At 48.3% G+C, this 27,982-nt stretch overlaps 1 protein-coding gene across 4 annotated transcripts; it reads left to right on the forward strand.

Annotated features, from left to right (window-relative positions):
* Positions 1-614: 614 nt before the first annotated feature.
* LOC121549799 (disco-interacting protein 2 homolog C) lies at positions 615-24,869 on the forward strand. Of its 4 annotated transcripts, none has more exons than XM_041861684.2 (37): positions 615-1,016; positions 4,147-4,218; positions 4,516-4,617; positions 4,812-4,937; positions 9,443-9,745; positions 9,835-9,957; positions 10,215-10,487; positions 10,678-10,875; positions 10,966-11,057; positions 11,198-11,308; positions 11,648-11,771; positions 11,897-12,006; positions 12,142-12,244; positions 12,849-12,913; positions 13,007-13,100; positions 13,254-13,373; positions 13,628-13,742; positions 14,197-14,336; positions 15,472-15,608; positions 15,719-15,927; positions 16,106-16,220; positions 17,578-17,779; positions 17,986-18,086; positions 18,191-18,271; positions 18,408-18,531; positions 18,610-18,731; positions 20,431-20,542; positions 20,653-20,762; positions 20,855-20,985; positions 21,101-21,269; positions 21,719-21,889; positions 21,974-22,035; positions 22,122-22,179; positions 22,375-22,449; positions 22,619-22,793; positions 22,870-22,993; positions 23,131-24,869. In XM_041861684.2, the coding sequence occupies exons 1-37, from the start codon at positions 938-940 to the stop codon at positions 23,381-23,383; spliced, it is 4,881 nt and encodes a 1,626-aa protein (XP_041717618.1). In that variant the 5' UTR covers positions 615-937; the 3' UTR covers positions 23,384-24,869. The 4 variants fall into 4 exon arrangements, with proteins under 4 accessions (XP_041717618.1, XP_041717622.1, XP_041717620.1 ...); XM_041861688.2 differs by having other exon boundaries at positions 10,296-10,487; XM_041861686.2 differs by having other exon boundaries at positions 9,464-9,745.
* The last annotated feature ends 3,113 nt before the right edge of the window (positions 24,870-27,982 follow it).

Genomic DNA, 27,982 nt, shown 5'->3' on the forward strand with positions numbered 1-27,982 from the left:
AAGTGGCGAGTGGGTGCACCTGAGACGGTCGCTTTCTACGGTTATGTGGTGCTGAGCTTCAGAGTTCTGTCTGCTTCTGTGGTGCTGAATCTCTGATCGCCGCTATTACAGCTTGTTTGTTTAGCCTACTTCGGACCTTTTCAATCGTGTGACAAAATCACCACATGCTGCTGTTTTGTGTTATTATGACATGCAGTGATACTATATGGAGCCTGTTACTGTGTCTATGGGCTGATTTCTTAGTATGGCATTGGTTGTGGTTTCACCATGTGATAGTCACCAAAGCCATCTGTGTACAATGATGACGAGTAACCTTGCCTAAGACTTGAAGACTTGAGCTGAGCTCCCAGAGCTAAGCCTAGTGGTGGGCAGACAACCCAGCTAATGTGCTCCTTGACAAGTCCTGGGGCTTCATATGAAGACCAGAGTTCCACCAGCACAGTATTGTTGCCATAATTCAATGATATTAGATATATGCTATAATTTCCAATATGTGTGTTTGTGTGTCGAGAGGGTGTGGTGGTTGGGTCATAATACCCCCCGCCTCCCACGCTGCGACCCCTGTCGGTCCCTCGCGGTAGCGCGCCTATCCGCTCCTCCATGCGTCACGTGACATCAGTAGGCGCTGCAAACAGCGCGAGTCTCATCATCAGCACCGCATCGCCAGGCAAGCAGCCTCGAGACCCACCGACCAACCGAGCCTCAGTGGTCCCTCATCACAGAGACGATAATAACGGAGAGGAGGTAGACTCCTCACGAGGCCATGGCAGGGCCCCCGTAAACAGACAAACATATTTATTCTCTTTGTTCGCCTCGACGCACCGCTCGCCGCCTCCGAGGAGGGGCCGCAGAATAGCTCTCTCTGGTGGAAGAGTGGGGGAAGAGGAGGGGAGAAAGCAACAGGGAGAACCGAGGGATTTTTCTACCGGATAACCTAATGGCAGAGCGCGAGGCGTCGCCGTTACCACTAGAGGTTCGCGCCCGGCTGGCGGAGCTGGAGCTCGAGCTGTCAGAGGGTAAGAACACACCCCAGACGCCCGGTTATTCCGTTAACGTAGAGGAATCTCTACACTAATGGCTCTTTCCACCCCAGACCCCCCTCTCTCTCCCCTGCTCCGCCCCTCCAGATGTTTGTCAGAGCGGCCCTCCCAGTCTGCTCTAGCCGGGACAGGGTGAGGGAAGAGTGGCAGCCCACTGCGGGATTCACCCGCCTTTCTTTGTCTCTCTGGTCGTGACACATACACAGACACATGGCCCTGTGCTCGGTTCAGGTCTGAAAACCGGCTATTTGACCTTGAGAAGTACGTTTTGTCCGTGCTTCCACGGACCTGTGTGGTGTGTGTAGGCCTGCGTGTGTGTGTGTCACGCTCAAACGAATGGATTTAATAATCGCGATGCCGATGCAACACTGCGTGACAGGAGACGGTTCGGTGGTGTGTGTGTGTGTGTGTGTGTGCTCAGGCTCGGTGTTTTGGCCTGCACGCTCAGCAGCTGATGATGATGATTTGGGTGTTTTTTTTCTGACGACAATTGAATCTAAAATAAAATAGTCGAAACCGAATCTGTTAAATCACAACCAAGCCTATCCACCAATGGAATGCGGAGATTATTTTGCCGCATGTTATATTGTCAGATAAATTGCGCATTTGTTTCATTTGTGTCTGCGTTATATAATGTTGACATATTTTATTCATATACATTGTCTGCTCTATAGATTGTTGTCAACGCTCCTGGTGTATGTTGTGTGGTTTACATGGACTAGCGTGGTAGGGACACACTGTTGAACGCCTATAGCCTTGATGTGTTGTTGTCAACGTTTTTCTATTGCAGCCAGATGTACAGTATCTTATGATTGCTTGAGTGTTGGTTCCCAAACCCAGCTTTCCCTCCATAGGCTGTTCAATCAGAGCAGAACCAGGACATGGCAGTTACTTGTGGACAGTGTTTCCCCTATGATTTTTTTCAGCAAGGGTGGGTGTGGGGGTGCATTGCTAGTAATAATAATAATAATATGCCATTTAGCAGACGCTTTTATCCAAAGCGACTTACAGTCATAGTGTAGCAATGCAATGACATGCTAGCTGTTCCCATATACTTCCAGTCGTTGAGCCAACTACTTTCCATTTAAAAGCACGTCTCCTGGGCCACCGCTACTAAATGAATATAGAGGAAACAATGGGTGGAGATGGAGAGCTGCTGTATGTGGACATGAATGGATGATGACAGACAGGAATGTATTAGGACAGATATATCATGGTCATTATCAGGTGCCACTCTGTCAACGTTGTTGATGTAGGCCTATCACTAAACGCTTTATTTAAAAGATCGCTTGTGGGAGCAGCCAACAGTGAGCGGACAATACCTTTTTCTTTAGGGGTTCTGTTTTTATCCAGCTCCTTTGGCAAGCTGCTCTCTTGTGCTACACAGCATGTTATTCTCACACCTTCCTCTCTGCCTTTCTCTGGCCCATCGAGTGACCATTCCGTGCAGGGACAGGGTGTGCGTGTGCGTGCGTGCGCGTGCGTGCAGCGTGTGTGTGAGCCCTCTGGCATGGCTCTGGACACGCGTGTATAGACACAGAGGACTCTGGGACACGAGTTTCAGCCTGGAAGCCCAAGGTCCCCATGACGCATGCTGTGTGTGTGTGTGTGTGTGTGTGTGTGTGTGTGTGTGTGTGTGTGTGTGTGTGTGTGTGTGTGGATCACATGAAATGAGATTGTAATGGATACAAAGATAAAAGGAGAAACGAGAGTGAAAGAGAGGGAGAGGGGGTATACAGAGTGATTGGCTTGGCATCTCTCTCCCAGTGTCTATCTGTGTGATTTAATTTGTTCACAATGACCAATAGGGAAGGAATGCTGCTTAGACTGTAACCAATCACAGCTGGATGTTGATGTGATTCTGGGGATCGGTGTGAGACACACAAAAACACACACACTTTCCAAATGTTCTATGTTGGCTAGCAATTTTCAGACACTTGAAGGAAAATGTAAGTTTCAATTGCACCTCCGTCATTCGATCGCGTCATGCCATTGTTATGAACGTTCTCAAGCCTCCCTCTGCCGGCGATGCCATAGAGGTGCCAAAAAGTCGTGATAATCCCAGTCATTCTGGACGGAGGCTAACGGCTGTGTCTTCTAAATTACACTATAGTGTCCTGGAAATACGATGACATTGCTAAAGTAGGCAGATATTTCGTGGAAACAACTTTGCCATCATTATCATGTCATCAAATTTACTTTAGACAGATGGCGATGTTGTCATTAGCTAGCAAAGTTCGTCAAAAATAGCTAGCAATGTTAACGTTAGCTAGCTAAAATTCGGTGCTCTCGACCTCAATCTTAGCTAGCTAGTTAACGTTATACTCCATCTAAAGTCAATCTGGCGAAATCAAAATCATGACTAAAGGGTTTTCCTACTAATTATTGTATTCCATGCCACAGTAATGCACTTTTGAGAGTCCAAAACGTTCAAACGAATGTTAAAAACTATATTATGACGAAACGTGCAACCCATGAATAGTATGAAACTGTGAGAGACCGAGAGAAAAATATCATTTGAAGAAAGAGAGAATAGGAGAGAGAGAGCAGGCATAGGGTTGTTATGAACTCTGATATTTCAGTATGGTATTCTCACACAAACACACAAACACACACACACTCAGGCAGGTATCATTAGCCCAGTTTTCACATCTGGAAATCCAAGATGGCCACCAGGCCTTCTCCAGGAGAACGGTTGCTAGGCAACTTCCTCCCTGCTCCACTGCCTTAAGATCTGAAGATGGTGTCTCCCTGTGGATGGTGTGTGTGTGAGTGAGTGCAGAAACAGGAATGCTGTATCTGATCTGCAGAAAGGCCTCACAGCGATAAAACACATACACACACACATGCTGAATATCATAGCAAGGAACAGATGAGGGGATTGGACCCAGATGTTCTGGCCACTCTCCATGGTCAGATAGTGAAATACATACTCTCACGCTCTCTCTCCCACTCATTCACTCTAAAAAATAAAATGTCCTCTCACACACACTAAAGGGGTGGGTTCTGAGGCCTCATGTAAAAAAACAGGGTTAACTGATACTCTTACACTCAAAACAACCTCTTTCTCTCTCCGTCTCTCTATTCCCCCCCCTCTCTCTGCCAGGTGACATCACACAGAAGGGTTATGAGAAGAAGCGGTCTAAGCTGATCAGGGCCTACTTTCCTCATCCTGGAGGTACATAAATACAGTCTCTGTCCTCTAGTAGAACACCTCTATGCAGCACATCTATTCTAGTCCCACTGGGTTTAACCCTCCTCGTTTAACCCCTGGCTCTCTCTCACTCTGGGTCACACAAGACTTTGTATTACTCCAATGCGCTCAATGTAGCAGCATATTGAATATGCTGAAAGCTCCTTCCACACTGAGAATGTTGGGTGATTTTTGTATCTCCATCTGTGGCTTTGACTGTATCTTTTTGACTCTCTCATTATTTTTCTGTCTGCCTTTCCCTGTTTGTTTGTGTGTGTGCAGGTATGGAGGGTATGTCTCACCGCCCTCCCTTCGCCCCCCCGTCTGCCGCTCGTTTCCACAGACGACGCTCTTCTGGAACACATGATGAACGCTACCGTTCAGGTACACACACACACACCTTTACTACAGATGAGATACTGAACCTGACTTTAGACCAGAGTTATTCAAACTGTTGGTCAATAGACACACCTTTAGTCAGTCCTTTCAGTATAACCATATAATATAGATATATATTTTAATTAAATTGACTAACATAATTTCTGTCCCTCTCTCTCCAACACCATATCACCCCCCAGACGTCCACAGTGAGGCGGTACAGGCAGTGTTAGCCAGGCATGTGGAGAGCAACGTGGCAGTGCCTATGCCCTCCAAACGACGATCACTGGTGGTACAGACATCCATGGATGCGTACACACCCCCAGGTGAGACACACACACATACACTTATCAGGTTATGTTCGGTGCTTGACTTGGGCAGGAGCTCACCTGAACTGAGTAACTGCACCTCACATTTTCTACTGCTTGAGTTCCTGCACCCCTTATAGAATATTATTAGCTCAAAAGTATTGCAGAGTTCCTGCACCTAAATATAAAGAGTAACGGTAGCTAACTCCGTTCCGTACATATGTGGGCAACCGCGGCATTCAAACGAGGCTGCAATGAAAACTAATGGGACTGTAGCGACTGTGTTGGCATCAAAATCCGGGGTGTGAACTAAGTTTCGATTCAGCGTTGATTGACATGGTAATTGACCAATAGTATTGGAGAAAAGTTGAAAAAACTGACCCCGCTGACGCTGTACGTTAAAGTATGACATGTCACGACGTAAAGTACGGCACGCATTATTCAACTCATTCTGTGCCGTACAGCCTCTTTCCACCAGGTGTAGCGCTTCTCTCGCAGATTAAAAACATGAAATGATCAATGGTGAGTGTAATGGTGAGTGTAAAGTTGTCACGCTCTGGCTCTGGGGACTATGTTATGTTGAGCCAGGGTGTGTAAGTCTATGTTTAATTTTCTATGTTGGTCTGAGTGACTCCCAATCAGAGGCAACGAGTGTCAGCTGGGTGTCTCTGATTGGGAGCCATATTTAACTGTTGGTCTTGCACTTTGTGTTTTGTGGTTTCTTGTTCCTTTTGGTTTGTGTATCGAAGGACTTCACGTTTCGTTCTTTGTTTTGATCGTGTGATCTAGTAAATAAATATAAATATGTTCACCCGCAACGCTGCGCCTTGGTCCTCTCTGTTCGACGAGCGTGACAGCAGAAACCACCTTAACCAGACCAAGCAGCGTGTTCAGGAGCCATCGCTGGCAGATCTCCGTGGCAACCTCGACTGGATCAAGCAGCGTGACGAGGAGAGAGGATGGACGTGGGAGGAGATGATTGCGAGTCTGGCAAGAGGGAGGAGAGACCCCCAGGAAATTTTTAGGGGGGGGCTCACGACGTCGGGCCAGCAGGTGTACGGGTTAGAGCGGTGCAAAGCGTTGGCAGAGAAGGCCGCCAGGTTAGGGGGCCACTGGGCACAGAGGAGAGGGAAAGTGTGGAGGCACGGCGAGAGGTACTGGGGTGTGTTACCAGTCCGGTCCGGCCCGTTCCTGATCCCTGCGTGGGGCCAGTGGTGTGTGTCCCCAGTACGGTCCGGCCTGTTCCTGCCATTCCCACCAAGTCAGTGGTGCGCGTCGTCAGCCCAGCCCGGCCTGTCCCTGCCATTCCCACCAAGTCAGTGGTGCGCGTCGTCAGCCCGGCCCGGCCTGTTCCTGCCATTCCCACCAAGTCAGTGGTGTGCGTCGACAGCCCAGCCCGGCCTGTCCCTGCTCCACGCACCAAGCCTACGGGGTGCGTCGCCAGTCCAGCCCGGCCTGTCCCTGCTCCACGCACAAAGCCTACGGTGTGCGTCGCCAGCCCAGCCCGGCCTGTCCCTGCTCCACGCACAAAGCCTACGGTGTGCGTCGCCAGCCTGGTTCAGCCCGTTCCTGCTACTCGCACCAAGCCCGGGGTGCGAGTCGTCAGCCAGGTCCGGCCCGTCGCTGCTCCACGCACCAAGCCAAGGGGGCGCATCGTCAGCCAGGTCCGGTCCGTTCCTGCCTCACGCGCCAAGCCAGGGGTGCGCGTCGTCAGTCCGGCACGGCCCGTGCCTGCTCTCCGCACCAAGTCTATGGTGCGTTTCGTCAGCCCTGTCCGGCCCGTTCCTGCTCTCCGCACCAAGTCTGTGGTGCGCGTCGCCAGCCCGGTCCGGCCCGTCCAAGCTCCCCGCACCGGGTCAGTGGTGCGCGTCGTCAGCCTGGTCCGGCTCATTCCTGCTCCCCGCACCAAGTCAGGGGTGCGCTTCGTCAGCCCGGTCCGGCCCGTTCCTCCTCCACGCATCAAGCCAGGGGTGTGCGTCGTCAGTCCAGCACAACCCGTGCCTGGGTCATGTCCGGAGCCGGATCCGCCGCCGAGGCGGAGTGCCCACCCGGTCCCTCCCCTGTTGCGGTTGTTTGGCGCGGCCGGAGTCCGCGCCTTTGGGGGGGGGGTACTGTCACGCTCTGGCTCTGGGGACTATGTTATGTTGAGCCAGGGTGTGTAAGTCTATGTTTAATTTTCTATGTTGGTCTGAGTGACTCCCAATCAGAGGCAACGAGTGTCAGCTGGGTGTCTCTGATTGGGAGCCATATTTAACTGTTGGTCTTGCACTTTGTGTTTTGTGGTTTCTTGTTCCTTTTGGTTTGTGTATCGAAGGACTTCACGTTTCGTTCTTTGTTTTGATCGTGTGATCTAGTAAATAAATATAAATATGTTCACCCGCAACGCTGCGCCTTGGTCCTCTCTGTTCGACGAGCGTGACAAAAGTTAATTACTTGTGAGTTCATCAATAGTTAATTCAATCAATTGTAAATTTTTCGCATAATCACTGCGAGCCATCATGACTCTCAAAAACCGTGACACCCACAGTTTAATTGTGAAGATAAATTTAGCGCCACCCTAAAAACCCTATTCAAATTCGACACAAACCTTCAAATAGGTATGTAATGAGAAATTACAGTGAGGGAAAAAAGTATTTGATCCCCTACTGATTTTGTACGTTTTCCCACTGGCAAAGACATGATCAGTCTATAATTTTAATGATAGGTGTATTTGAACAGTGAGAGACAGAATAACAACATAAAAATCCAGAAAAACGCATGTCAAAAATGTTATAAATTGATTTGCATTTTAATGAGGGAAATAAGTATTTGACCCCCTCTCAATCAGAAAGATTTCTGGCTCCCAGGTGTCTTTTATACAGGTAACGAGCTGAGATTAGGAGCTCACTCTTAAAGGGAGTGCTCCTAATCTCAGCTTGTTACCTGTATAAAAGACACCTGTCCACAGAATCAATCAATCAATCAGATTCCAAACTCTCCACCATGGCCAAGACCAAAGAGCTCTTCAAGGGTGTCAGGGACAAGATTGTAGACCTACACAAGGCTGGAATGGGCTACAAGACCATCGCCAAGCAGCTTGGTGAGAAGGTGACAACAGTTGGTGCGAAAATCCGCAAATGGAAGAAACACAAAAGACTGTCAATCTCCCTCGGCCTGGGGCTCAATGCAAGATCTCATATCGTGGAGTTGCAATGATCATGAGAACGGTGAGGAATCAGCCCAGAACTACATGGGAGGATCTTGTCAATGATCTCAAGGCAGCTGGGACCATAGTCACCAAGAAAACAATTGGTAACACACTACGCTGTGAAGGACTGAAATCCTGCAGTGCCCGCAAGGTCCCCCTGCTCAAGAAAACATATATACAGACCCGTCTGAAGTTTGCCAATTAACATCTGAATGATTCAGAGGAGAACTGGGTGAAAGTGTTGTGGTCAGATGAGACCAAAATCGAGCTCTTTGCCATCGCCGTGTTTGGAGGAGGAGGAATGCTGCCTATGACCCCAAGAACACCATCCCCACCGTCAAACATGGAGGTGGAAACATTATGCTTTGGGGGTGTTTTTCTGCTAAGGGGACAGGACAACTTCACCGCATCAAAGGGACGATGGACGGCCATGCACCGTCAAATCTTGGGTGAGAACCTCCTTCCCTCATCCAGGGCATTGAAAATGGGTCGTGGATGGGTATTCCAGCATGACAATGACCCAAAACACACGGCCAAGGCAACAAAGGAGTGGCTCAAGAAGAAGCACATTAAGGTCCTGGGCCCTCTGTGTGGGCTGTGTGCCACGTGCCTGAAATTTTTTGGCAATCCTCGGTGTGTTCAACTACAAGAAACGTTTGACCTCTGTGATTGCCAACAAGGGTTTTGCCACCAAGTACTAAGTCATGTTTTGCAGAGGGGTCAAATACTTATTTCCCTCATTAAAATGCAAATCAATTTTTAACATTTTTGACATGCATTGTTCTAGATTTTTTTTTGTTATTCTGTCTCTCACTGTTCAAATAAACCTACCATTAAAATTATAGACTGATCATGTCTTTGTCAGTGGGCAAACTTACAAAATCAGCAGGGGATCAAATACTTTTTTCCCTCACTGTATATAAACTCTTTATAGTGTTTTATTTACATTTTAGAGGTGATAAGTTGGACAAATCGGGTGAAAAAAGATGGTTCCCCACCCGCCATTTAAAAAAAGACCAGGCGGAGCTCCATTGCTTTCTTCAATCATGCAGAGACAGGCAGCATGAAGGTCTCGTCATTGACTTTGCTGGAAAGGGGAGAAATTGTGCTTTACAATGGTATTCATATTACAATTGACCTGGAAGTATTACGTTTTTGGGGTGCTAAAATAAGGTCAAATGTAGGGAACAGAGCGATGTACAAAAGTGCGTTAGCTACCGTTACCGGCACTCAAAATGAGTACCGGCTCCTATTTCAGTCCAAGTCAAGCACTAGTTATGATTATGTTAGTGTTATACTGTAGTAAAGTTGGATGAAGGTTACTGACCCTCACTAGGCCTGTCCCCACTGTGCTCAGACTCGTCGTCGGGCTCAGAGGAAGAGGAGGGGCCAGGCGATGACATGCCGGGAATGGAACACTGGATGACTCGCCCTGCCCACTTAGGTCCAGCCCACCTAGGCTCCACCTCCTCGTCCTCCTCGTCCACTCAGAGCGGAGGAAGCGGCAACGCAGGACGACTAGCCGACTCGCTCGCACACACACACCTCTCACACCCACACCTGGCGCACGCCCATCTCACACACACACACCTGACCCAGTCACACCACGTGTCAGCTCACCACTCACAAACACACCACGGTGAGTACAACTTCACTTAGATGTAAACACACACTGTACAGGATGTGTGTGTTTACATCTAATCTGTGTGTGTATGTGTGTGTCTGCAGGTATAGGGCACCTGTCTCTGAAGCGTAAGGCAGCTCTGGGCGTGGCAGAGAACGGAGGCTCTCTCAGAAGATCCTGTGAGTTCGGCTCTGATATGCTGTGGCCTCCACCACTGGAGTCTGATGGTCAGTACAGACACACACACACACCTTTTTTATACATGTGCCCCACCACTACTTTAACTCTCCCTCTCTCTCTGTCTCTTTCTGTCTCTCTCTTTCTGTCTCTGTCTCTTTCTGTCTGTCTCGCTTTCTCTTTTTGTCTCTCTCTTTCTGTCTCTTTCTGTCTCTCTCTCCATTTGTCTCTCTCTCTCTCTCTCTCTCTCTCTCTCTCTCTCTCTCTCTCTCTCTCTCTCTCTCTCTCTCTCTCTCTCTCACTGTAGAGAATCACTCTGCTCCTCCTGATGTGACTGGCTACTCGTCTGACTCCTCCCACTCTCACCCCCACCCCCACTCCCACTCAGAGCGCAACATAGGAACCATCGCCCGAAACACGCAGAAATACGGCAACGCTGAACGCATGGAGACTGGAGACGGTGTCCCAGTCAGCAGTCGTGTGTCTGCTAAGATTCAGCAGCTAGTGAACACTCTGAAAATGCCTCGTAGACCTCCGCTCAGAGAGTTCTTCGTTGATGACTTCGAAGAACTTCTAGAAGGTAGGAGCTATCAACCAATAAATCTATCAACAAATCAACTAAGCTTTAAATCTAGCTGTCTAGCTATTTTCTCTGTCTTTGTATTTAGTGAAAGGTTAGTGAATGTTTCTGCAGTATTCTGTAGTATGTGTAATGGTCTTATTTGCATGTTTCACAATAAAAGTCTCTGTCTCTCTTTCACTCTTTGTAGTCCAGCAGCCAGATCCTAAGCAGTCGCGTCCGGAGGGGGCAGAGATGTTGGCAGTAAGCGGAGAAGCCCTGGGGGTGGTGACTAACTGGCCCCCCTCCCTGGAGGCAGCTCTCCAACGCTGGGGCACCATCAGCCCTAAAGCGCCCTGTCTCACCAGCCTGGACACCACTGGCAAACCGCTATATGTACTCACATACGGTAACCACACACACACACACACACACACACACACACACACACACACACGCCGAACACACACACTTACTCAGCCTTGTGTTGTGTCCACAGGGAAGCTGTGGTCTCGGAGTATCAAGCTGGCCTATAACATCCTCCACAAGTTGGGCAGCAAGCAGGAGCCCATGTTGCGACCGGGGGACAGGGTGAGTACATGTAGATAATCTATCCCTTGAATGAAATAACAAAAAAACTGTATTTTTACTAGTTATGTTATTTTCAGAGGAATTAAGGACAAGACGGATTGTAATATTTTCTCATTGTCTGTATTCCTCCGATCCACTAGGTGGCGCTGGTGTTTCCTAACAATGACCCGGTGGCCTTCATGGTGGCCTTCTACGGCTGCCTGCTGGCTGAGGTGGTCCCTGTACCCATAGAGGTGCCCCTCACACGCAAGGTACAGTACATCTAGTGGATACATAAATCAGTGGTCCGAGCACTGAGCCATGGGGAACACCTTATTTCATTGACATAATGTATCTTTTGTTGTATAAGCAATGTGGTCCTCTGTAGCTCAGCTGGTAGAGCACGGCGCTTGTAACGCCAGGGTAGTGGGTTCGAACCCCCGGACCACCCATACACAAAAATGTATGCACGCATGACTGTAAGTCGCTTTGGATAAAAGCGTCTGCTAAATGGCATATTATATTATTATTTTATTATTAAGCACATTCAAGCAAAAATATGTATAGAATTTTCTTGTCTTGGACATAAACGCGTCTGTCTTGTCCAATAGGACGCTGGCAGCCAGCAGATTGGGTTCCTATTGGGAAGCTGTGGGGTTACCGTGGCGCTGACCAGTGATGCCTGCCATAAAGGCCTGCCCAAGAGCGCTACAGGAGAGATACCACAGTTCAGAGGTAAGTGTAGGTGTGCGTGCATGCGCATGTGTTTATATATACCATATTAAAAGAAAAGGTTCTAGTAATCTAGTTCCTCAACAGTGTGTGAATGCAGCCAAATGATTGCCTCTCTGTCTCTCTAGGGTGGCCTAAGCTGCTGTGGTTTGTGACTGAGTCGAAGCATCTCTCCAAACCTCCTAGAGACTGGTTCCCTCACATCAAAGATGCAAACAGCGACACAGCATATATAGAGGTAATGCACATTCATTACATTTCTGTTACAAAGAGAACTCCTAATGCAAATCAATACACCGTTTTTTAAAAATGTATTTATTTGTTACTCTACACATACAGACATTTTCACATGCATTCTCTCTCTCTCTCCCAGTATAAGACGTGTAAGGATGGGAGTGTCCTTGGCGTGACGGTGATGAGGATGGCTCTGCTGACTCACTGCCAATCCCTCACACAGTCGTGTGGCTACACAGAAGGTAAGACACACACTTTAAATCTAACAGACAGTCTCTCTCTCACACACACACACGCTCCCACATACACACATTCTGCCAGGTAATCTCTCTAACTCTCTCTTTTGCTTCAATGATCTCCTGACTCTCTCTTTGTCTCCCTCCCTCTCTCACTCCCCCACTCTCTTCTACCCCTCCACCTCCCCCACTCTCTTCTACCCCCTCTCTCCCCCACTCTCTTCTACCCCCTCCACCTCCCCTCTCTCTTCTACCCCCTCCACCTTCCCCACTCTCTTCTACCCCCTCCACCTCCCCTCTCTCTTCTACCCCTCCACCTCCCCCCACTCTCTTCTACCCCTCCAACTCCCCTCTCTCTTCTACCCCCTCCACCTCCCCCCACTCTCTTCTACCCCCTCCACCTCCCCTCTCTCTTCTACCCCCTCCACCTCCCCCCACTCTCTTCTACCCCCTCCAACTCCCCTCTCTCTTCTACCCCCTCCACCTCCCCCACTCTCTTCTACCCCCTCCACCTCCCCCCACTCTCTTCTACCCCCTCCACCTCCCCTCTCTCTTCTACCCCCTCCACCTCCCCCACTCTCTTCTACCCCCTCCCCTTCTCTCTCTGCAGCGGAGACCATAGTGAATGTTCTAGACTTTAAGAAGGATGTGGGACTGTGGCACGGCATCCTCACGGTAAGACCTGCTACTAGAGGTCAGGTGTCAGGGAAAGTATGATAAGGGGTTAAGGGTTAGAGGTTAAAGGTTATGTGTGTCTCCTATCTCCAGAGTGTGATGAACATGATGCATGTGATCAGCGTTCCCTACTCTCTGATGAAGGTCAACCCGTTGTCCTGGATACAGAAGGTCTACCACTTCAAAGGTCAGACACACCAACCTGTCAATCAACCACTCTATAATAAATTCATCTGTCAATCTATACGATATTCTTATCAAGTCATATGTCAATCATTCAGTCAGTATTTGATGCCAACTTTGTGTTAAACTGATGTCAACACTGTGTGTGTCTCTCCAGCCAAGGTAGCGTGTGTAAAGTCCAGGGACATGCACTGGGCTCTGGTGGCCCACAGAGAGCAGAAGGACATCAGCCTGAGTTCCCTCCGGATGCTGCTGGTCGCCGACGGATCTAACCCCTGTAACTATCACTCTATCTTCCCACCTTCTCTCCTCTCCCGTCCCCTCCTCCTCTCTGCTCCTGTCCTCCTCTCATCCTTCTCTCTTCTCCCCTCCCCTCCTCCTCTCTGCTCCTGTCCTCCTCTCATCCTTCTCTCCTCTCCCCTCCCCTCCTCCTCTCTGCTCCTGTCCTCCTCTCATCCTTCTCTCCTCTCCCCTCCCCTCCTCCTCTCTGCTCCTGTCCTCCTCTCATCCCTCTCTCCTCTCCTCCTCCAGGGTCTATTTCGTCCTGTGATGCGTTCCTCAACGTGTTCCAGAGTAAAGGCTTGAGGTCAGAGGTCATCTGTCCCTGTGCCAGCTCCCCTGAAGCCCTGACCGTTGCCATCAGGAGGTACAAACACACACTCACATCATCATAATCAGCAGCATTCTCACTTGGTCAATCCTAGAGTAACAGACTAAACATTTTATTTTGTTGGATTGGAAAAGTATTCTCACTAGGTGAAATGGCTGAGGGGGCACTAGCTTAGATGTGTTATTTAAGCAATAAGTCCAGAAGGGGTGTGGTATATGGCCAATATACCATGGCTAAGGGCTGTTCTTATGCACAACGCAACGCGGAGTGCCTGGATACAGCCCTTAGCCGTGGTTTATTGGCCATATACAACAAACTGGTTACCAATGTAATTAGAGTAGTAAAAATACATGTTTTGTCATACCTGTGGTATACGGTCTGATATACCACAGCTTTCAGCCAAGCAACATTCAGGGCTCGAACCACCCAGTTTATAAAGTGTGATATAGCTCTTCCTTTCTCTCCCTGTCTCTGTTTCTCTCTGATCCAGGCCAGTGGAGGACAGTAGCCAGCCCCCAGGCCGAGGGGTTCTCTCTATGCAGGGACTGAGTTACAGTGTGGTCCGCGTCGACACCGAGGAACGATTGTCAGTCCTCACAGTGCAGGATGTGGGCACTGTTATGCCTGGAGGTAGGGGTGTGTGCGTGTGCGTGCACGTGCACGTGTGCGTGCGTGTACATGTACATACCTGTGTGTGTGTTAGGCCTGCTCTGTTCTTCAGCTCCAGTTTTGTGAGGGGTGAGTGTGAGGTATAATGTGTGTGTTCTGTCCCCAGCCCTGGTGTGTGTGGTGAAGCCAGACGGTGTGTGTGTGTGTTCTGTCCCCAGCCCTGGTGTGTGTGGTGAAGCCAGACGGTGTGTGTGTGTGTGTTCTGTCCCCAGCCCTGGTGTGTGTGGTGAAGCCAGACGGTGTGTGTGTGTGTTCTGTCCCCAGCCCTGGTGTGTGTGGTGAAGCCAGACGGTGTGTGTGTGTGTTCTCTCCCCAGCCCTGGTGTGTGTGGTGAAGCCAGACGGTGTGTGTGTGTGTTCTGTCCCCAGCCCTGGTGTGTGTGGTGAAGCCAGACGGTGTGTGTGTGTGTTCTGTCCCCAGCCCTGGTGTGTGTGGTGAAGCCAGACGGTGTGTGTGTGTGTTCTCTCCCCAGCCCTGGTGTGTGTGGTGAAGCCAGACGGTGTGTGTGTGTGTTCTCTCCCCAGCCCTGGTGTGTGTGGTGAAGCCAGACGGTGTGTGTGTGTGTTCTGTCCCCAGCCCTGGTGTGTGTGGTGAAGCCAGACGGTGTGTGTGTGTGTTCTGTCCCCAGCCCTGGTGTGTGTGGTGAAGCCAGACGGTGTGTGTGTGTGTTCTGTCCCCAGCCCTGGTGTGTGTGGTGAAGCCAGACGGTGTGTGTGTGTGTTCTGTCCCCAGCCCTGGTGTGTGTGGTGAAGCCAGACGGTGTGTGTGTGTGTTCTGTCCCCAGCCCTGGTGTGTGTGGTGAAGCCAGACGGTGTGTGTGTGTGTTCTCTCCCCAGCCCTGGTGTGTGTGGTGAAGCCAGACGGTGTGTGTGTGTGTTCTCTCCCCAGCCCTGGTGTGTGTGGTGAAGCCAGACGGTGTGTGTGTGTGTTCTGTCCCCAGCCCTGGTGTGTGTGGTGAAGCCAGACGGTGTGTGTGTGTGTTCTGTCCCCAGCCCTGGTGTGTGTGGTGAAGCCAGACGGTGTGTGTGTGTGTTCTGTCCCCAGCCCTGGTGTGTGTGGTGAAGCCAGACGGTGTGTGTGTGTGTTCTGTCCCCAGCCCTGGTGTGTGTGGTGAAGCCAGACGGTGTGCCTCTCCTGTGTAAGACAGATGAGATCGGGGAGCTGTGTGTGTGTTCTGTCGCCACGGGAACCTCCTACTATGGATTGACAGGCATGACCAAGAACACGTTTGAGGTAAGGAGAGTAGCGTGTGTGTGTGTGTGTGTTTGTGTGTAAAATACATATAATGTGTGTATAACGTGTGTGTGGGTGTTTGTTTATAACATTATAATGTGTGTGTGTAGGTATTCCCTGTAGCGTCCGGTGGAGGTCTGGTCAGTGAGTATGCGTTTGTGCGTACGGGGCTGCTGGGCTTTGTGGGTCCAGGTGGTCTGGTGTTTATCTCTGGAAAGATGGACGGCCTCATCATGGTCAGCGGGCGCAGACATAACGCTGATGACATCGTAGCCACCGCACTGGCCGTGGAGCCAATGAAATTTGTCTACAGGGGGCGGTATGCAACCGTGCAGTATTATTTTGGGCAAAGACACTGTAAATGACACATGTTCTGGTCAAATGTAGGGAATAGTATTCTTCTCTGTACTCTGCATGTAAAAGGTAGCAGTACATATACAGTACCTTACTAGCATAACCATCTAACTCTAACCCTCTCTCTGTCCGTCTGGCTCCAGGATAGCAGTGTTCAGTGTGACCGTGCTGCGTGATGAGCGTATCGTGGTCGTAGCGGAGCAGAGACCAGACTCTACTGAGGAGGACAGCTTCCAGTGGATGAGCCGCGTGCTGCAGGTAACACCACCGCAACATGACCACAGTACGACCATAATGCAGGTAACACCACCGCAACATGACCACAGTACGACCATAATGCAGGTAACACCACCGCAACATGACCACAGTACGGCCATAATGCAGGTAACATCACCGCAACATGACCACAGTACGACCATAATGCAGGTAACATCACCGCAACATGACCACAGTACGGCCATAATGCAGGTAAAACCACCGCAACATGACCACAGTACGGTCATAATGCAGGTAACATCACCGCAACATGACCACAGTACGGCCATAATGCAGGTAAAACCACCGCAACATGACCACAGTACGGCCATAATGCAGGTAACATCACCGCAACATGACCACAGTACGGCCATAATGCAGGTAACATCACCGCAACATGACCACAGTACGGTCATAATGCAGGTAACATCACCGCAACATGACCACAGTACGACCATAATGCAGGTAACATCACCGCAACATGACCACAGTACGGCCATAATGCAGGTAAAACCACCGCAACATGACCACAGTACGGCCATAATGCAGGTAACATCACCGCAACATGACCACAGTACGGCCATAATGCAGGTAACATCACCGCAACATGACCACAGTACGGTCATAATGCAGGTAACATCACCGCAACATGACCACAGTACGGCCATAATGCAGGTAACACCACCGCAACATGACCACAGTACGGCCATAATGCAGGTAAAACCACCGCAACATGACCACAGTACGGCCATAATGCAGGTAACACCACCGCAACATGACCACAGTACGGCCATAATGCAGGTAACATCACCGCAACATGACCACAGTACGGCCATAATGCAGGTAACATCACCGCAACATGACCACAGTACGGCCATAATGCAGGTAACATCACCGCAACATGACCACAGTACGGCCATAATGCAGGTAACATCACCGCAACATGACCACAGTACGGCCATAATGCAGGTAACATCACCGCAACATGACCACAGTACGGTCATAATGCAGGTAACATCACCGCAACATGACCACAGTACGACCATAATGCAGGTAACACCACCGCAACATGACCACAGTACGACCATAATGCAGGTAACACCACCGCAACATGACCACAGTACGACCATAATGCAGGTAACACCACCGCAACATGACCACTGTACGGTCATAATACAACCACAACACAGACTGGTCAAAATGTTGCAATAAACTGTTTTTTCTTGTCAATTCGAATAACTTGTTTCTACCTTGCACCTGGGAAATTGTTAGAGGTGCGTACACTACTTTTCAACTGACAGCAGAGTTTTTTCATGATCTCTTGACTCCTCCCCTGTGTATGCGTGTGTGTGATTGACAGGCGATAGACAGTATCCATGGTGTGGGTGTGTTCTGCCTGGCATTAGTTCCAGCCAACACCCTCCCTAAGACCCCCCTGGGGGGTATACACCTGTCTGAGACCAAACAGCTGTACCTGGAGGGGGGGTTGCACCCCTGTAACGTCCTGATGTGTCCTCACACCTGTGTTACCAACCTGCCCAAACCACGACAGAAACAACCAGGTGAGAGGGAGGGAGGGAGGGAGGGAGAGAGCAAGAGAGAGAGAGCGTGTTTAGCAGAGCTGATTTAGTGAATGATGAAAAGCAACCTTGGCTGAAGAACATTGTTAGCTATTATAGCTCTCAACCTTCTTGTTGTCACAGTTAATTCAAGTAACGTTTTGGACACGTGTCTTGACCTTATGTTTGTGTCTATGTGTGTGTTGTAGAGATTGGTCCTGCCTCTGTGATGGTGGGGAATCTGGTGTCTGGGAAGAGGATCGCTATGGCCAGCGGCAGAGACCTGGGACAGACTGATGACAACGACCAGGTAACAAACATCATTCCGTTGCCACAGAAATTATGACGTGCTTTTAAAGGTGAGATGGATTATATTAGTGTCTGTGATGTCATATCCTGTTGTGTGTCCTGTAGTTCCTGTTCCTGTCGGAGATGCTGCAATGGAGATCTCAGACTACGCCTGACCACATCCTCTACACACTGCTCAGCTCCCGGGTAACACACGCACACACACACACACACACACACACACACACACACACACACACGTATACTATGAATTTGTTAAGGACTCTGTTATGATTGCTCTCTCCTCCTCTCTATCACTACATCTATCTCTCTCTCCCTCTAGGGGGCGGTGTCTAGTTCTCTGACGTGTCTTCAGCTCCATAAGAGGGCAGAGAGAGTTGCTGCTCTGCTGTTGGAGAGAGGAGGACTACAGGAGGGAGACCACATAGCACTGGTCTACCCACCAGGTAACACACACACACACACACACTCACTTAGCATGTACCCCCAAATACACTCCTCACTCCTTTGTATGTGTGTTGCAGGTATAGACCTGATCGCAGCGTTCTACGGTTGTCTTTACGCTGGCTGTGTTCCTATCACGGTCAGACCGCCCCACCCACAGAACATCTCAACCACACTGCCCACAGTCAAGATGATCGTAGAGGTGAGAGGTCAAACACTGAGGTCAACTAGGGGTCAATACTGCCCGGTCAACTGGTAGAGAGGGGGTAGAAGATAATGCTGTAGTAGCGTTCTATCTCTCTGTCCCTTCATCATCTCTGTCCCTTCATCATCTCTCTGTCCCTTCATCATCTCTCTGTCCCTTCATCCATCTCTCTGTCCCTTCATCATCTCTCTGTCCTTTCATCATCTCTCTGTCCCTTCACCGATCTCTCTGTCCCTTCATCATCTCTCTGTCCCTTCATCATCTCTGTCCCTTCATCCATATCTCTGTCCCTTCATCATCTCTCTGTCCCTTCATCATCTCTGTCCCTTCATCCATATCTCTGTCCCTTCATCCATATCTCTGTCCCTTCATCATCTCTCTGTCCCTTCATCATCTCTGTCCCTTCATCATCTCTCTGTCCCTTCATCATCTCTGTCCCTTCATCCATCTCTCTGTCACTTCATCTCTCTGTCCCTTCATCCATCTCTCTGTCCCTTCACCTATCTATCTGTCCCTTCATCATCTCTCTGTCCCTTCATCATCTCTCTGTCCCTTCATCCATCTCTCTGTCCCTTCATCATCTCTGTCCCTTCATCCATCTCTCTGTCCCTTCATCCATCTCTCTGTCCCTTCATCATCTCTCTGTCCCTTCATCATCTCTCTGTCCCTTCACCGATCTCTCTGTCCCTTCATCTCTCTGTCCCTTCATCCATCTCTCTGTCCCTTCACCTATCTATCTGTCCCTTCATCATCTCTCTGTCCCTTCATCATCTCTGTCCCTTCATCATCTCTCTGTCCCTTCACCTATCTATCTGTCCCTTCATCATCTCTCTGTCCCTTCATCATCTCTGTCCCTTCATCATCTCTCTGTCCCTTCATCATCTCTGTCCCTTCATCCATCTCTCTGTCCCTTCATCATCTCTCTGTCCCTTCATCATCTCTCTGTCCCTTCATCATCTCTGTCCCTTCACCTATCTATCTGTCCCTTCATCATCTCTCTGTCCCTTCATCATCTCTGTCCCTTCATCATCTCTCTGTCCCTTCATCATCTCTCTGTCCCTTCATCATCTATCTGTCCCTTCACCATCTCTCTGTCCCTTCATCATCTCTGTCCCTTCATCATCTCTGTCCCTTCATCATCTATCTGTCCCTTCACCATCTCTCTGTCCCTTCATCATCTCTGTCCCTTCATCATCTCTGTCCCTTCATCATCTATCTGTCCCTTCACCATCTCTCTGTCCCTTCACCTATCTATCTGTCCCTTCATCATCTCTCTGTCCCTTCATCATCTCTGTCCCTTCATCATCTCTCTGTCCCTTCATCATCTCTGTCCCTTCATCCATCTCTCTGTCCCTTCATCATCTCTCTGTCCCTTCATCATCTCTGTCCCTTCACCTATCTATCTGTCCCTTCATCATCTCTCTGTCCCTTCATCATCTCTGTCCCTTCATCATCTCTCTGTCCCTTCATCATCTCTCTGTCCCTTCATCATCTATCTGTCCCTTCACCATCTCTCTGTCCCTTCATCATCTCTGTCCCTTCATCGTCTATCTGTCCCTTCATCATCTATCTGTCCCTTCACCATCTCTCTGTCCCTTCATCATCTCTCTGTCCCTTCATCATCTATCTGTCCCTTCATCATCTCTCTGTCCCTTCATCATCTATCTGTCCCTTCATCATCTCTCTGTCCTTCTAGGTCAGTCGTTCAGCCTGTGTGATGACTACAGCGGTCATCTGTAAGCTGCTGCGGTCGAAGGAGGCGGTCGCCACAGTGGACATCAGGAACTGGCCTCCCGTCCTGGACACAGGTCAGCCCTGACCCTACTCTGACCACACACAGACCACATGTCTGTATCTGTCAGGCTGTTAGCTGGTTGTTTGTACTGGTGTATAACTGAACATTATTCTGTGTTTTCAGATGACCTGCCAAAGAAGAAGGCTCCAGCGCTGTATAAGCCCTGTAACCCTGATGCCCTGGCCTACCTGGACTTCAGTGTGTCCACTACTGGCATGCTGGCTGGAGTACAGGTAACATTAACCTCTGACCTCCATCCCTGACCTCTATCCCTTGCTATGCCTAGTGGCTGACATGGTTCCTGTGTGTGTGTGTGTGTGTGTAGATGTCCCATAATGCGGTGGGAGCGTTCTGTCGATCGGTGAAGCTGCAGTGTGAACTGTATCCCTCCAGAGAGGTAGCCATCTGTCTCGACCCCTACTGCGGCCTGGGCTTCGTCCTCTGGTGTCTCTGCAGGTACACACACACACCATAACACACACACACACATAACACACACACACACCAGTAAAACAACTGTTTCAATGGCCAACAATTGACTTCCCTTTCTAACCTGTAACTCGCTCTCCAGTGTGTATAGCGGCCACCAGTCTATCCTGATCCCTCCAGTAGAGTTGGAGTCTAACCCAGCCCTGTGGCTGCTAGCTGTCAGCCAGCTCCGAGTCAGAGACACCTTCTGTTCCTACAGCGTCATGGAGCTGTGCACTAAAGGACTGGGCCTGCAGACAGAGGCACTGAAGGTACACAAATACACACACACACACACAAACACTCACACACACACACACACACACACACAAACAAACACAGTTAACACGCAGAGAGAACTAAATAAAGTGCTCTTTGTATTGTCTTTGAATTGACTCAGTAAATGGTGTGTTTGTGGCCTGAGGTGTTGTCTGATTGGTTGCTGATCGACAGATTGAGTTTATTTTAAGAGGTTAACTATCGCCATGGAAACTGGGAGCTGACTCACTGAGAGAAACACATAGGGAACAGATCCAGGAACAAACAACAGCTTTATATAGCCGTCAGTAGGATGAGAGTGGGATGAGAGGGAGGTCATTATTGAAATGTTGTGTTGAGAATTTAAATGTTATGCCCCCTCCCCTCGCTTCTCTTCTCCCCTCTCTCCTCCTCCCCCTCTCTTCTCTTCCCCCCTCTCTCTTCCACCCCTCTCCCTCCCCAGGCACGGGGTCTGGACCTGTCCCGTGTGAGGGCGTGTGTTGTGGTAGCGGAGGAGAGACCCAGGATGTCTCTAACACACTCCTTCTCCAAGCTGTTTAAAGACCTGGGCCTGCACCCCCGATCTGTCAGCACAGCATTTGGCTGTAGGGTCAACCTGGCTATCTGTCTACAGGTAGGTGTTTGTGTGTTTGTGTGTTTGTGTGTTTGTGTGTGTGTGTGTGATAACATGGTCACTCTGTGCTGTGATTGGTTACAGGGCACCTCCGGGCCGGATCCCACTACAGTGTACGTGGACATGAGAGCTCTGCGACATGATAGGTACGTCTGCCTGTCAATCACAGCAACAACCAATCAGATCAATCAACCAATCAACTTGTATAACAGTGTTTTTGTTTGTCTCTCAGGGTGCGGTTGGTGGAGAGAGGTTCTCCTCACAGTCTCCCTCTCATGGAGTCAGGAAAGGTATGTTCTGTACCATGTTTGAACATTTAGAATCATAAAGCTTTCTGACTGTAGAGTACTAAGACTCAGCTTCTCTCCTGACTGTGTGGTTCAGCTGCAGCTCTCTACACATAGACCAGAATGGCTCATAGGCTATATGCTGTATATGGAGCTGGAGATGGAAGCATTGTAGCGTAACCATGGTGACTGTTTCAGATCTTACCTGGCGTCCGCATCATTATCGCCAACCCAGAGACCAAGGGACCGCTGGGAGACTCCCACCTAGGAGAGGTCAGCACACACACACTCACACACTCACACACACACACACACACACACACACACACACAGGAGAGGTCAGCACACACACACAAACACACACATACTCACACACTGAACTTGTTTCATGATTTTATGTTGCCCCAATAAAGATGATTGTCTCTCCCTCCCCCGTCTCTAGATCTGGGTGCACAGTGCCCATAACGGCAGTGGATATTACAGTGGTTATGGAGAGGAGGTCCTTCAGTCTGATCACTTCACCTCCAGACTCAGCTTCGGAGACACATCCACCGTCTGGGCTCGCACCGGATACCTGGGCTTCTTACGACGTACTGAACTCACCGATGCCAGCGGAGGTATACACACACAAACATACACACACACACACGCACTAACACACACACTCACCCTTTCTCTGTGTTCCCTCCCCAGAGAGACATGATGCTCTGTATGTGGTGGGTGCATTGGAGGAGGCCATGGAGCTGAGGGGGATGAGGTACCATCCTATAGACATAGAGACCTCCGTCATCAGGACGCACAAGAGCATCATGGAGTGGTACGTCACTGTACACCTAAAACAACACAAAAGCTATTTCTATTCTTAATTAAGGTATAAACACTATAGTTGTAAATTACTAATCTGTGTATATATATATATGTGTGTGTATGTGTGTGTGTACGTGCGTGCCACAGTGCGGTGTTTCCCTGGACTAACCTGCTGGTAGTCGTAATAGAACTAGAAGGCTCGGAGCAGGAAGCCCTGGATCTGGTTCCCATGGTGACCAAGGCAGTGCTGGAGGAGCATTACCTCATCGTTGGGGTTGTCGTGGTAACGGACATCGGGGTGATCCCCATCAACTCTCGCGGGGAGAAGCAGCGCATGCACCTCCGAGACGGCTTCCTACAGGACCAGCTAGACCCCATCTACGTGGCTTATAACATGTAACCCAGCCGCCCCATCCGGGGGTGGGGGTGTGGGTGGACCTGAGTGAGGGGGATGTGTGTGTATGTGTGTGTTAGCATGCGTGTGTATGGATGTGTGTGTGTGTATATCGCTGGTGTTCATTTAAAATCAAGACGTACTGTATTTTTGAATCTGCATATGGTCATATGCCAGTTGTCTGATCCTTTAGTTGAGCTGTGGTGGAGGTATGGCTGTTTCTGCATCCCCGGTTAAACCGGACACCTAGACAGGAAGTCACTGTACAAAACCTTAAGGGAACACTGTGTATCGATGGACAGAAAGACTGACTGCACCACTAGTAGTTGTTGTTAGGAGAGAGAAAATATCTCAGAACATATCTGTTTTCTTGATGAAATAGACATTTAAAATAAAGTTCTTAAAGTATATTGTCAGAAGAAGACAGGGGGTTCAGGTTAGTGTATAAATATAAATATTGTACATAAACATAATCTATATGGAGAGAAAACTAAAACACACTGAGGACTATCCCTGTTACACAGCTCTCCACCCGCACCCGGTGTGTGTGTGTGTGTGTGTGTGTGTGTGTGTGTGAGTGTGATACAGTGTACTCCTTTTCAGAATCACATCCATCCTCGATTTGTTTCCTAAAAACCAATTGACTCCTAAATGTCAAGTCAATCTGTTAGAAGGAAACCTTTGTTTCTCTCCCAAATTGTTTTAATGTTGTAAGCATTTGATTATGGTAATATGTGATTCTGCTAAGCAGAGAGCCCAGTAAGTAGCAGAGGAAAAATGTAGTTGCAAGGAGTTGTAAAACCCAGCTCTGGACCAGAGAAACAATACCTTCTAAATGACACCCTATTTCCTTTATAGTACACTACTTACTTATATAGGGAATAAGGTGCTATTTGGGACACATCCGCAGTGAAGTGTTCTAACAAAGAGACACAGTTTAGATTTGTTTTATATATCTGTCATAAGATTATTACTTATGGCATCTTATATGCATGTTATCAGTTATTCCTTTTCTGAGAAAAACATCATTTTAATGCGCCTTATGCTTTGTTTACATTCAGTTCCTGTTTGATCATTATAAACACAACACATCTCATTTTTATTTCATTCATCAGCTACTTTTGTCTCAGAGAACTATAATATGATGCCATGTATGAAAAACATGCATATCATGACGTGTATTTATTTGCTTGTTATTCTGTGTTAGAGAATGGTGATGGTATTATCAGCCCCTGACTGTGTGTTAGAGAGAGAGGAGTCTTGTGGGTAGGGTTAAGCCTGGTCCAGAAACTAGAGGTGAGAGCGACTGCATGGTGTGTGCGTGTATGTATATATTGTGTGTAAATAGTGTTGATTTTGTATGGTACAGGTGTGTGTGTGACTGTTTTGTACACATGATGAAAATATAAAAATGACACTTTTATAAGAGCCTTCCATTGGCTCGATGTCACACTATACAGTGCAATAAAGTGCTTTGATTGGTGTGCTGTTATTGGTTAATTAATTATTAATATGCCATTTAGCAGACGCTTTTATCCAAAGCGACTTACAGTCATGCGTGCATACATTTTTTTTTGTGTATGGGTGGTCCCGGGGATCGAACCCACTACCTTGGCGTTACAAGCGCCGTGCTCTACCAGCTGAGCTACAGAGGACCACGGGTCACATGCTTTCAGTGGTGCTCAGCAGAGAGGGAAAGTTCTAGGATCAGTTCTCTGTCTTGGGTGACTTCATCCTACTCTATGGACAGATGCTCAACACTAATTGGGGCCTCTAGTGCAGGGGTTCCCAAACTTTTTCACTCGGAGCCCCCCTTCCAGCATTGGGGAACATCCCTTGCGTGCGTGCGCCAGGTCTATTTCTATGGGCACAAGCACTGTTCATGACACAAACTGCAATTCTACACATTTTGTCATGGGGTGCAAAGAAAATGTTGCAGTTTTAAAGCTAATTGTCTTGCAGTTCTATACATTTTGCGATGTCTAATGTATATTCATGTGATAATTGAGTGACTAAAAAATTACAACTATCTATGGGCTAAAAAACCTAAATAAAGAAACGTTAGCTGACATGGGCTAGTTGATCTGGACAGTTATAAATAGCTCTCTAAGGTATGCAATGACTAACATGACAAGAGGAACTGATGATGTACTACCCAATTTCAAAATTGCAGCTTGTGCATTCTACTATTACAACTTTCAAGAGCAAGTTTAAAGCCGGTGGTGGGACCCCTGCGCCCCCACGCCGACCCCTCGCCCCACAATTTGGGAACCACTGCTCTAGAGGACAAGTAGGAACTGAATAGAGGCTGCTCAGAGCGTCAGTGGGTTCCCATATTTACATCATCATGTCATAACAGGAAACTGTGTGTGTCACACATGAACATGTTGGTACTAAGGCGCAGACCCACACACACACACTTTAAAACACGTACAAACAGATCTCAGACAAACATCTGAAGATGAATCTCTGTTTTTGTCCAAGTAAGGCTAAAATTCGTACTATTCCTCTGAAGTTCCAAATATACAGTACAGTACCAGATACAGTACATCGGTACAATCCTCATCCAATGAGAGTTAAGGAAATGGGGAGGGGGAGGGAGCAGGAAAATGGAAAAAGAAAGAACTGTGAAAACAGAAATCTGATGGATGTCATAAATTAGGAAACGTCTTCAAAATATCTCCAAACCGAGTGGGTTGTCTCTAATTTATGCTTTGGCCACAACTACAAGGACGAGTCAATAACATTATTTGGGTATGAGTTGATAGAAAATGAGCTGTTAAAAATTAGATTCTCATTGGACAGGTACTTTCAAAGATCTGAGACTATAACTCACTCTCTTTTCTTTCTTTCTCCACTCTCCTCTCATGGACAATACCATGACTCCTTTTTGACCATCTCAGGTTGTTAAATTTAACCATCCAGGGACTTAATATGACAGAAGTGGTCGTGTGATGAGTAATCTTGCCTAAGACTGAAGAATTGCCCTTGACCCTAACTGCAGCCTTATCCTCAATCGATCTCTCTCTCTATTTTTCTCTCTCGCTCTCTCTCTTAGAGCCATGTGAATGTTGTTATGGTATAAAGACATTCTTCATCATCACATTAAACTAGTAAATGACTGAATTATTTGTGAGGCGGCCAGAACACAGCTGGGATGAGTTTATCACTGGAATTTCATCCTCTTCCTTTTCCCCTCTTCTCTTTTCACTCTATGCTGTTCTCTCCTCTCCTCTCAATCGGCTCTCCTCCTCTCTTCCACTCCATCTCTCCTCCCCTCTCTCTCCTCTCTTCTTATCTCTTCTCCTCACAGGAATGTATCAGAGTACCTCTGATGGGACATTATCTTTCATTATAAATATCTGACAGTCAGCCTGGCATTACAGAGCACTATCAGCTATCAGGTTTCTAAGGCTACAAGCATGTAGAGTGTAGTTCAGGTGAAGGCCGCTAGAGGTCACTGGGGTGGTGCTGTAAACTGAAGGCTGGGGAGATGGCACACCAGGCAGGTAGGCCTAGGCTACATGTCCTTCACTCTGACCCTCAACTCATACCTCAGAGTCCTACTCCAAACAAGCTAAATACGTTTTAGAGAAGTTGAAATGCTTGAACTGGGGTCCCGTGTGGCTCAGTTGGTAGAGCATGGCACTTGCAACGCCTGGGTTGTGGGTTTGATTCCCACGGGGGACCAGTATGAAAAAGTACAAATGAATACACTCACTACTATATGTCGTTCTGGATAAGAGCGTCTGTTAAATGACTAAAATGTAAATGAACTGATCTTTGCGGTCCAGACTGTTATTATTGGAGATGTAGGAGTCTGGGAGGTAGGCTATAACTAGGCCCGATAGACTGTCTATAACCATAACCACAGTCCGAGTTTTAGTTGACTGAACAGGAACTAGAACACATCTTCTCATAAAAAAAGAGGGTTTTAATCTAACCATCCAGGGACTTAAAGTGACAGAAGTGGTCGTGTAATGAGTAACCTTGCCTAAAGGCCGCTACACACTTTCTGCAAACTACGCCAACGCAGCGACGGAGCATCGTTTTCTACGTAGTTCTACGTACTTTTGTGCGGCTCAAATTTTGGACCGGAACGTATATGATGCTCTGTCGCTCTGTTTGCATTAAGACTGAAGAATAGCCCTTGACCCTAACCCCAGGCTTATCCTCAATATTTATTTATTTCTCTCTCTCAGAGATGTGAATGTTATGCTATAAAGACATTCTTCATCATCAAATGACATCAATCATTCATTATAATTATCTGACAGTCAGCCTGGCATTACAGAGCACTATCAGCTATCAAGTTCAGAAGGCTAGATGGCACACCAGGCAGGTAGGCCTAGGCTACATGTCCTTCACTATGACACTCAACTCATCCCTACTCCAAACAAGGTAAATACCTTTTAGACAACTGATTATCTTTGCCATCCAGACAGTAATTATCGGAGAGGTCAGAGACAAGGAGTCTAGGAGGTAGGCTATTACTAGGTCTAATCTCTGTCATAACCACAGTCGGAGTTTTAGTTGACTGAACAGAAATTACAACACATCTTCTCTTTAAAAAAAACAAAAAAAACTGTTGTATACAATTTCTCT

The sequence above is a fragment of the Coregonus clupeaformis genome, chromosome 34 (assembly GCF_020615455.1).
Source record: "Coregonus clupeaformis isolate EN_2021a chromosome 34, ASM2061545v1, whole genome shotgun sequence".
NCBI classification, from domain to species: domain Eukaryota; kingdom Metazoa; phylum Chordata; class Actinopteri; order Salmoniformes; family Salmonidae; genus Coregonus; species Coregonus clupeaformis.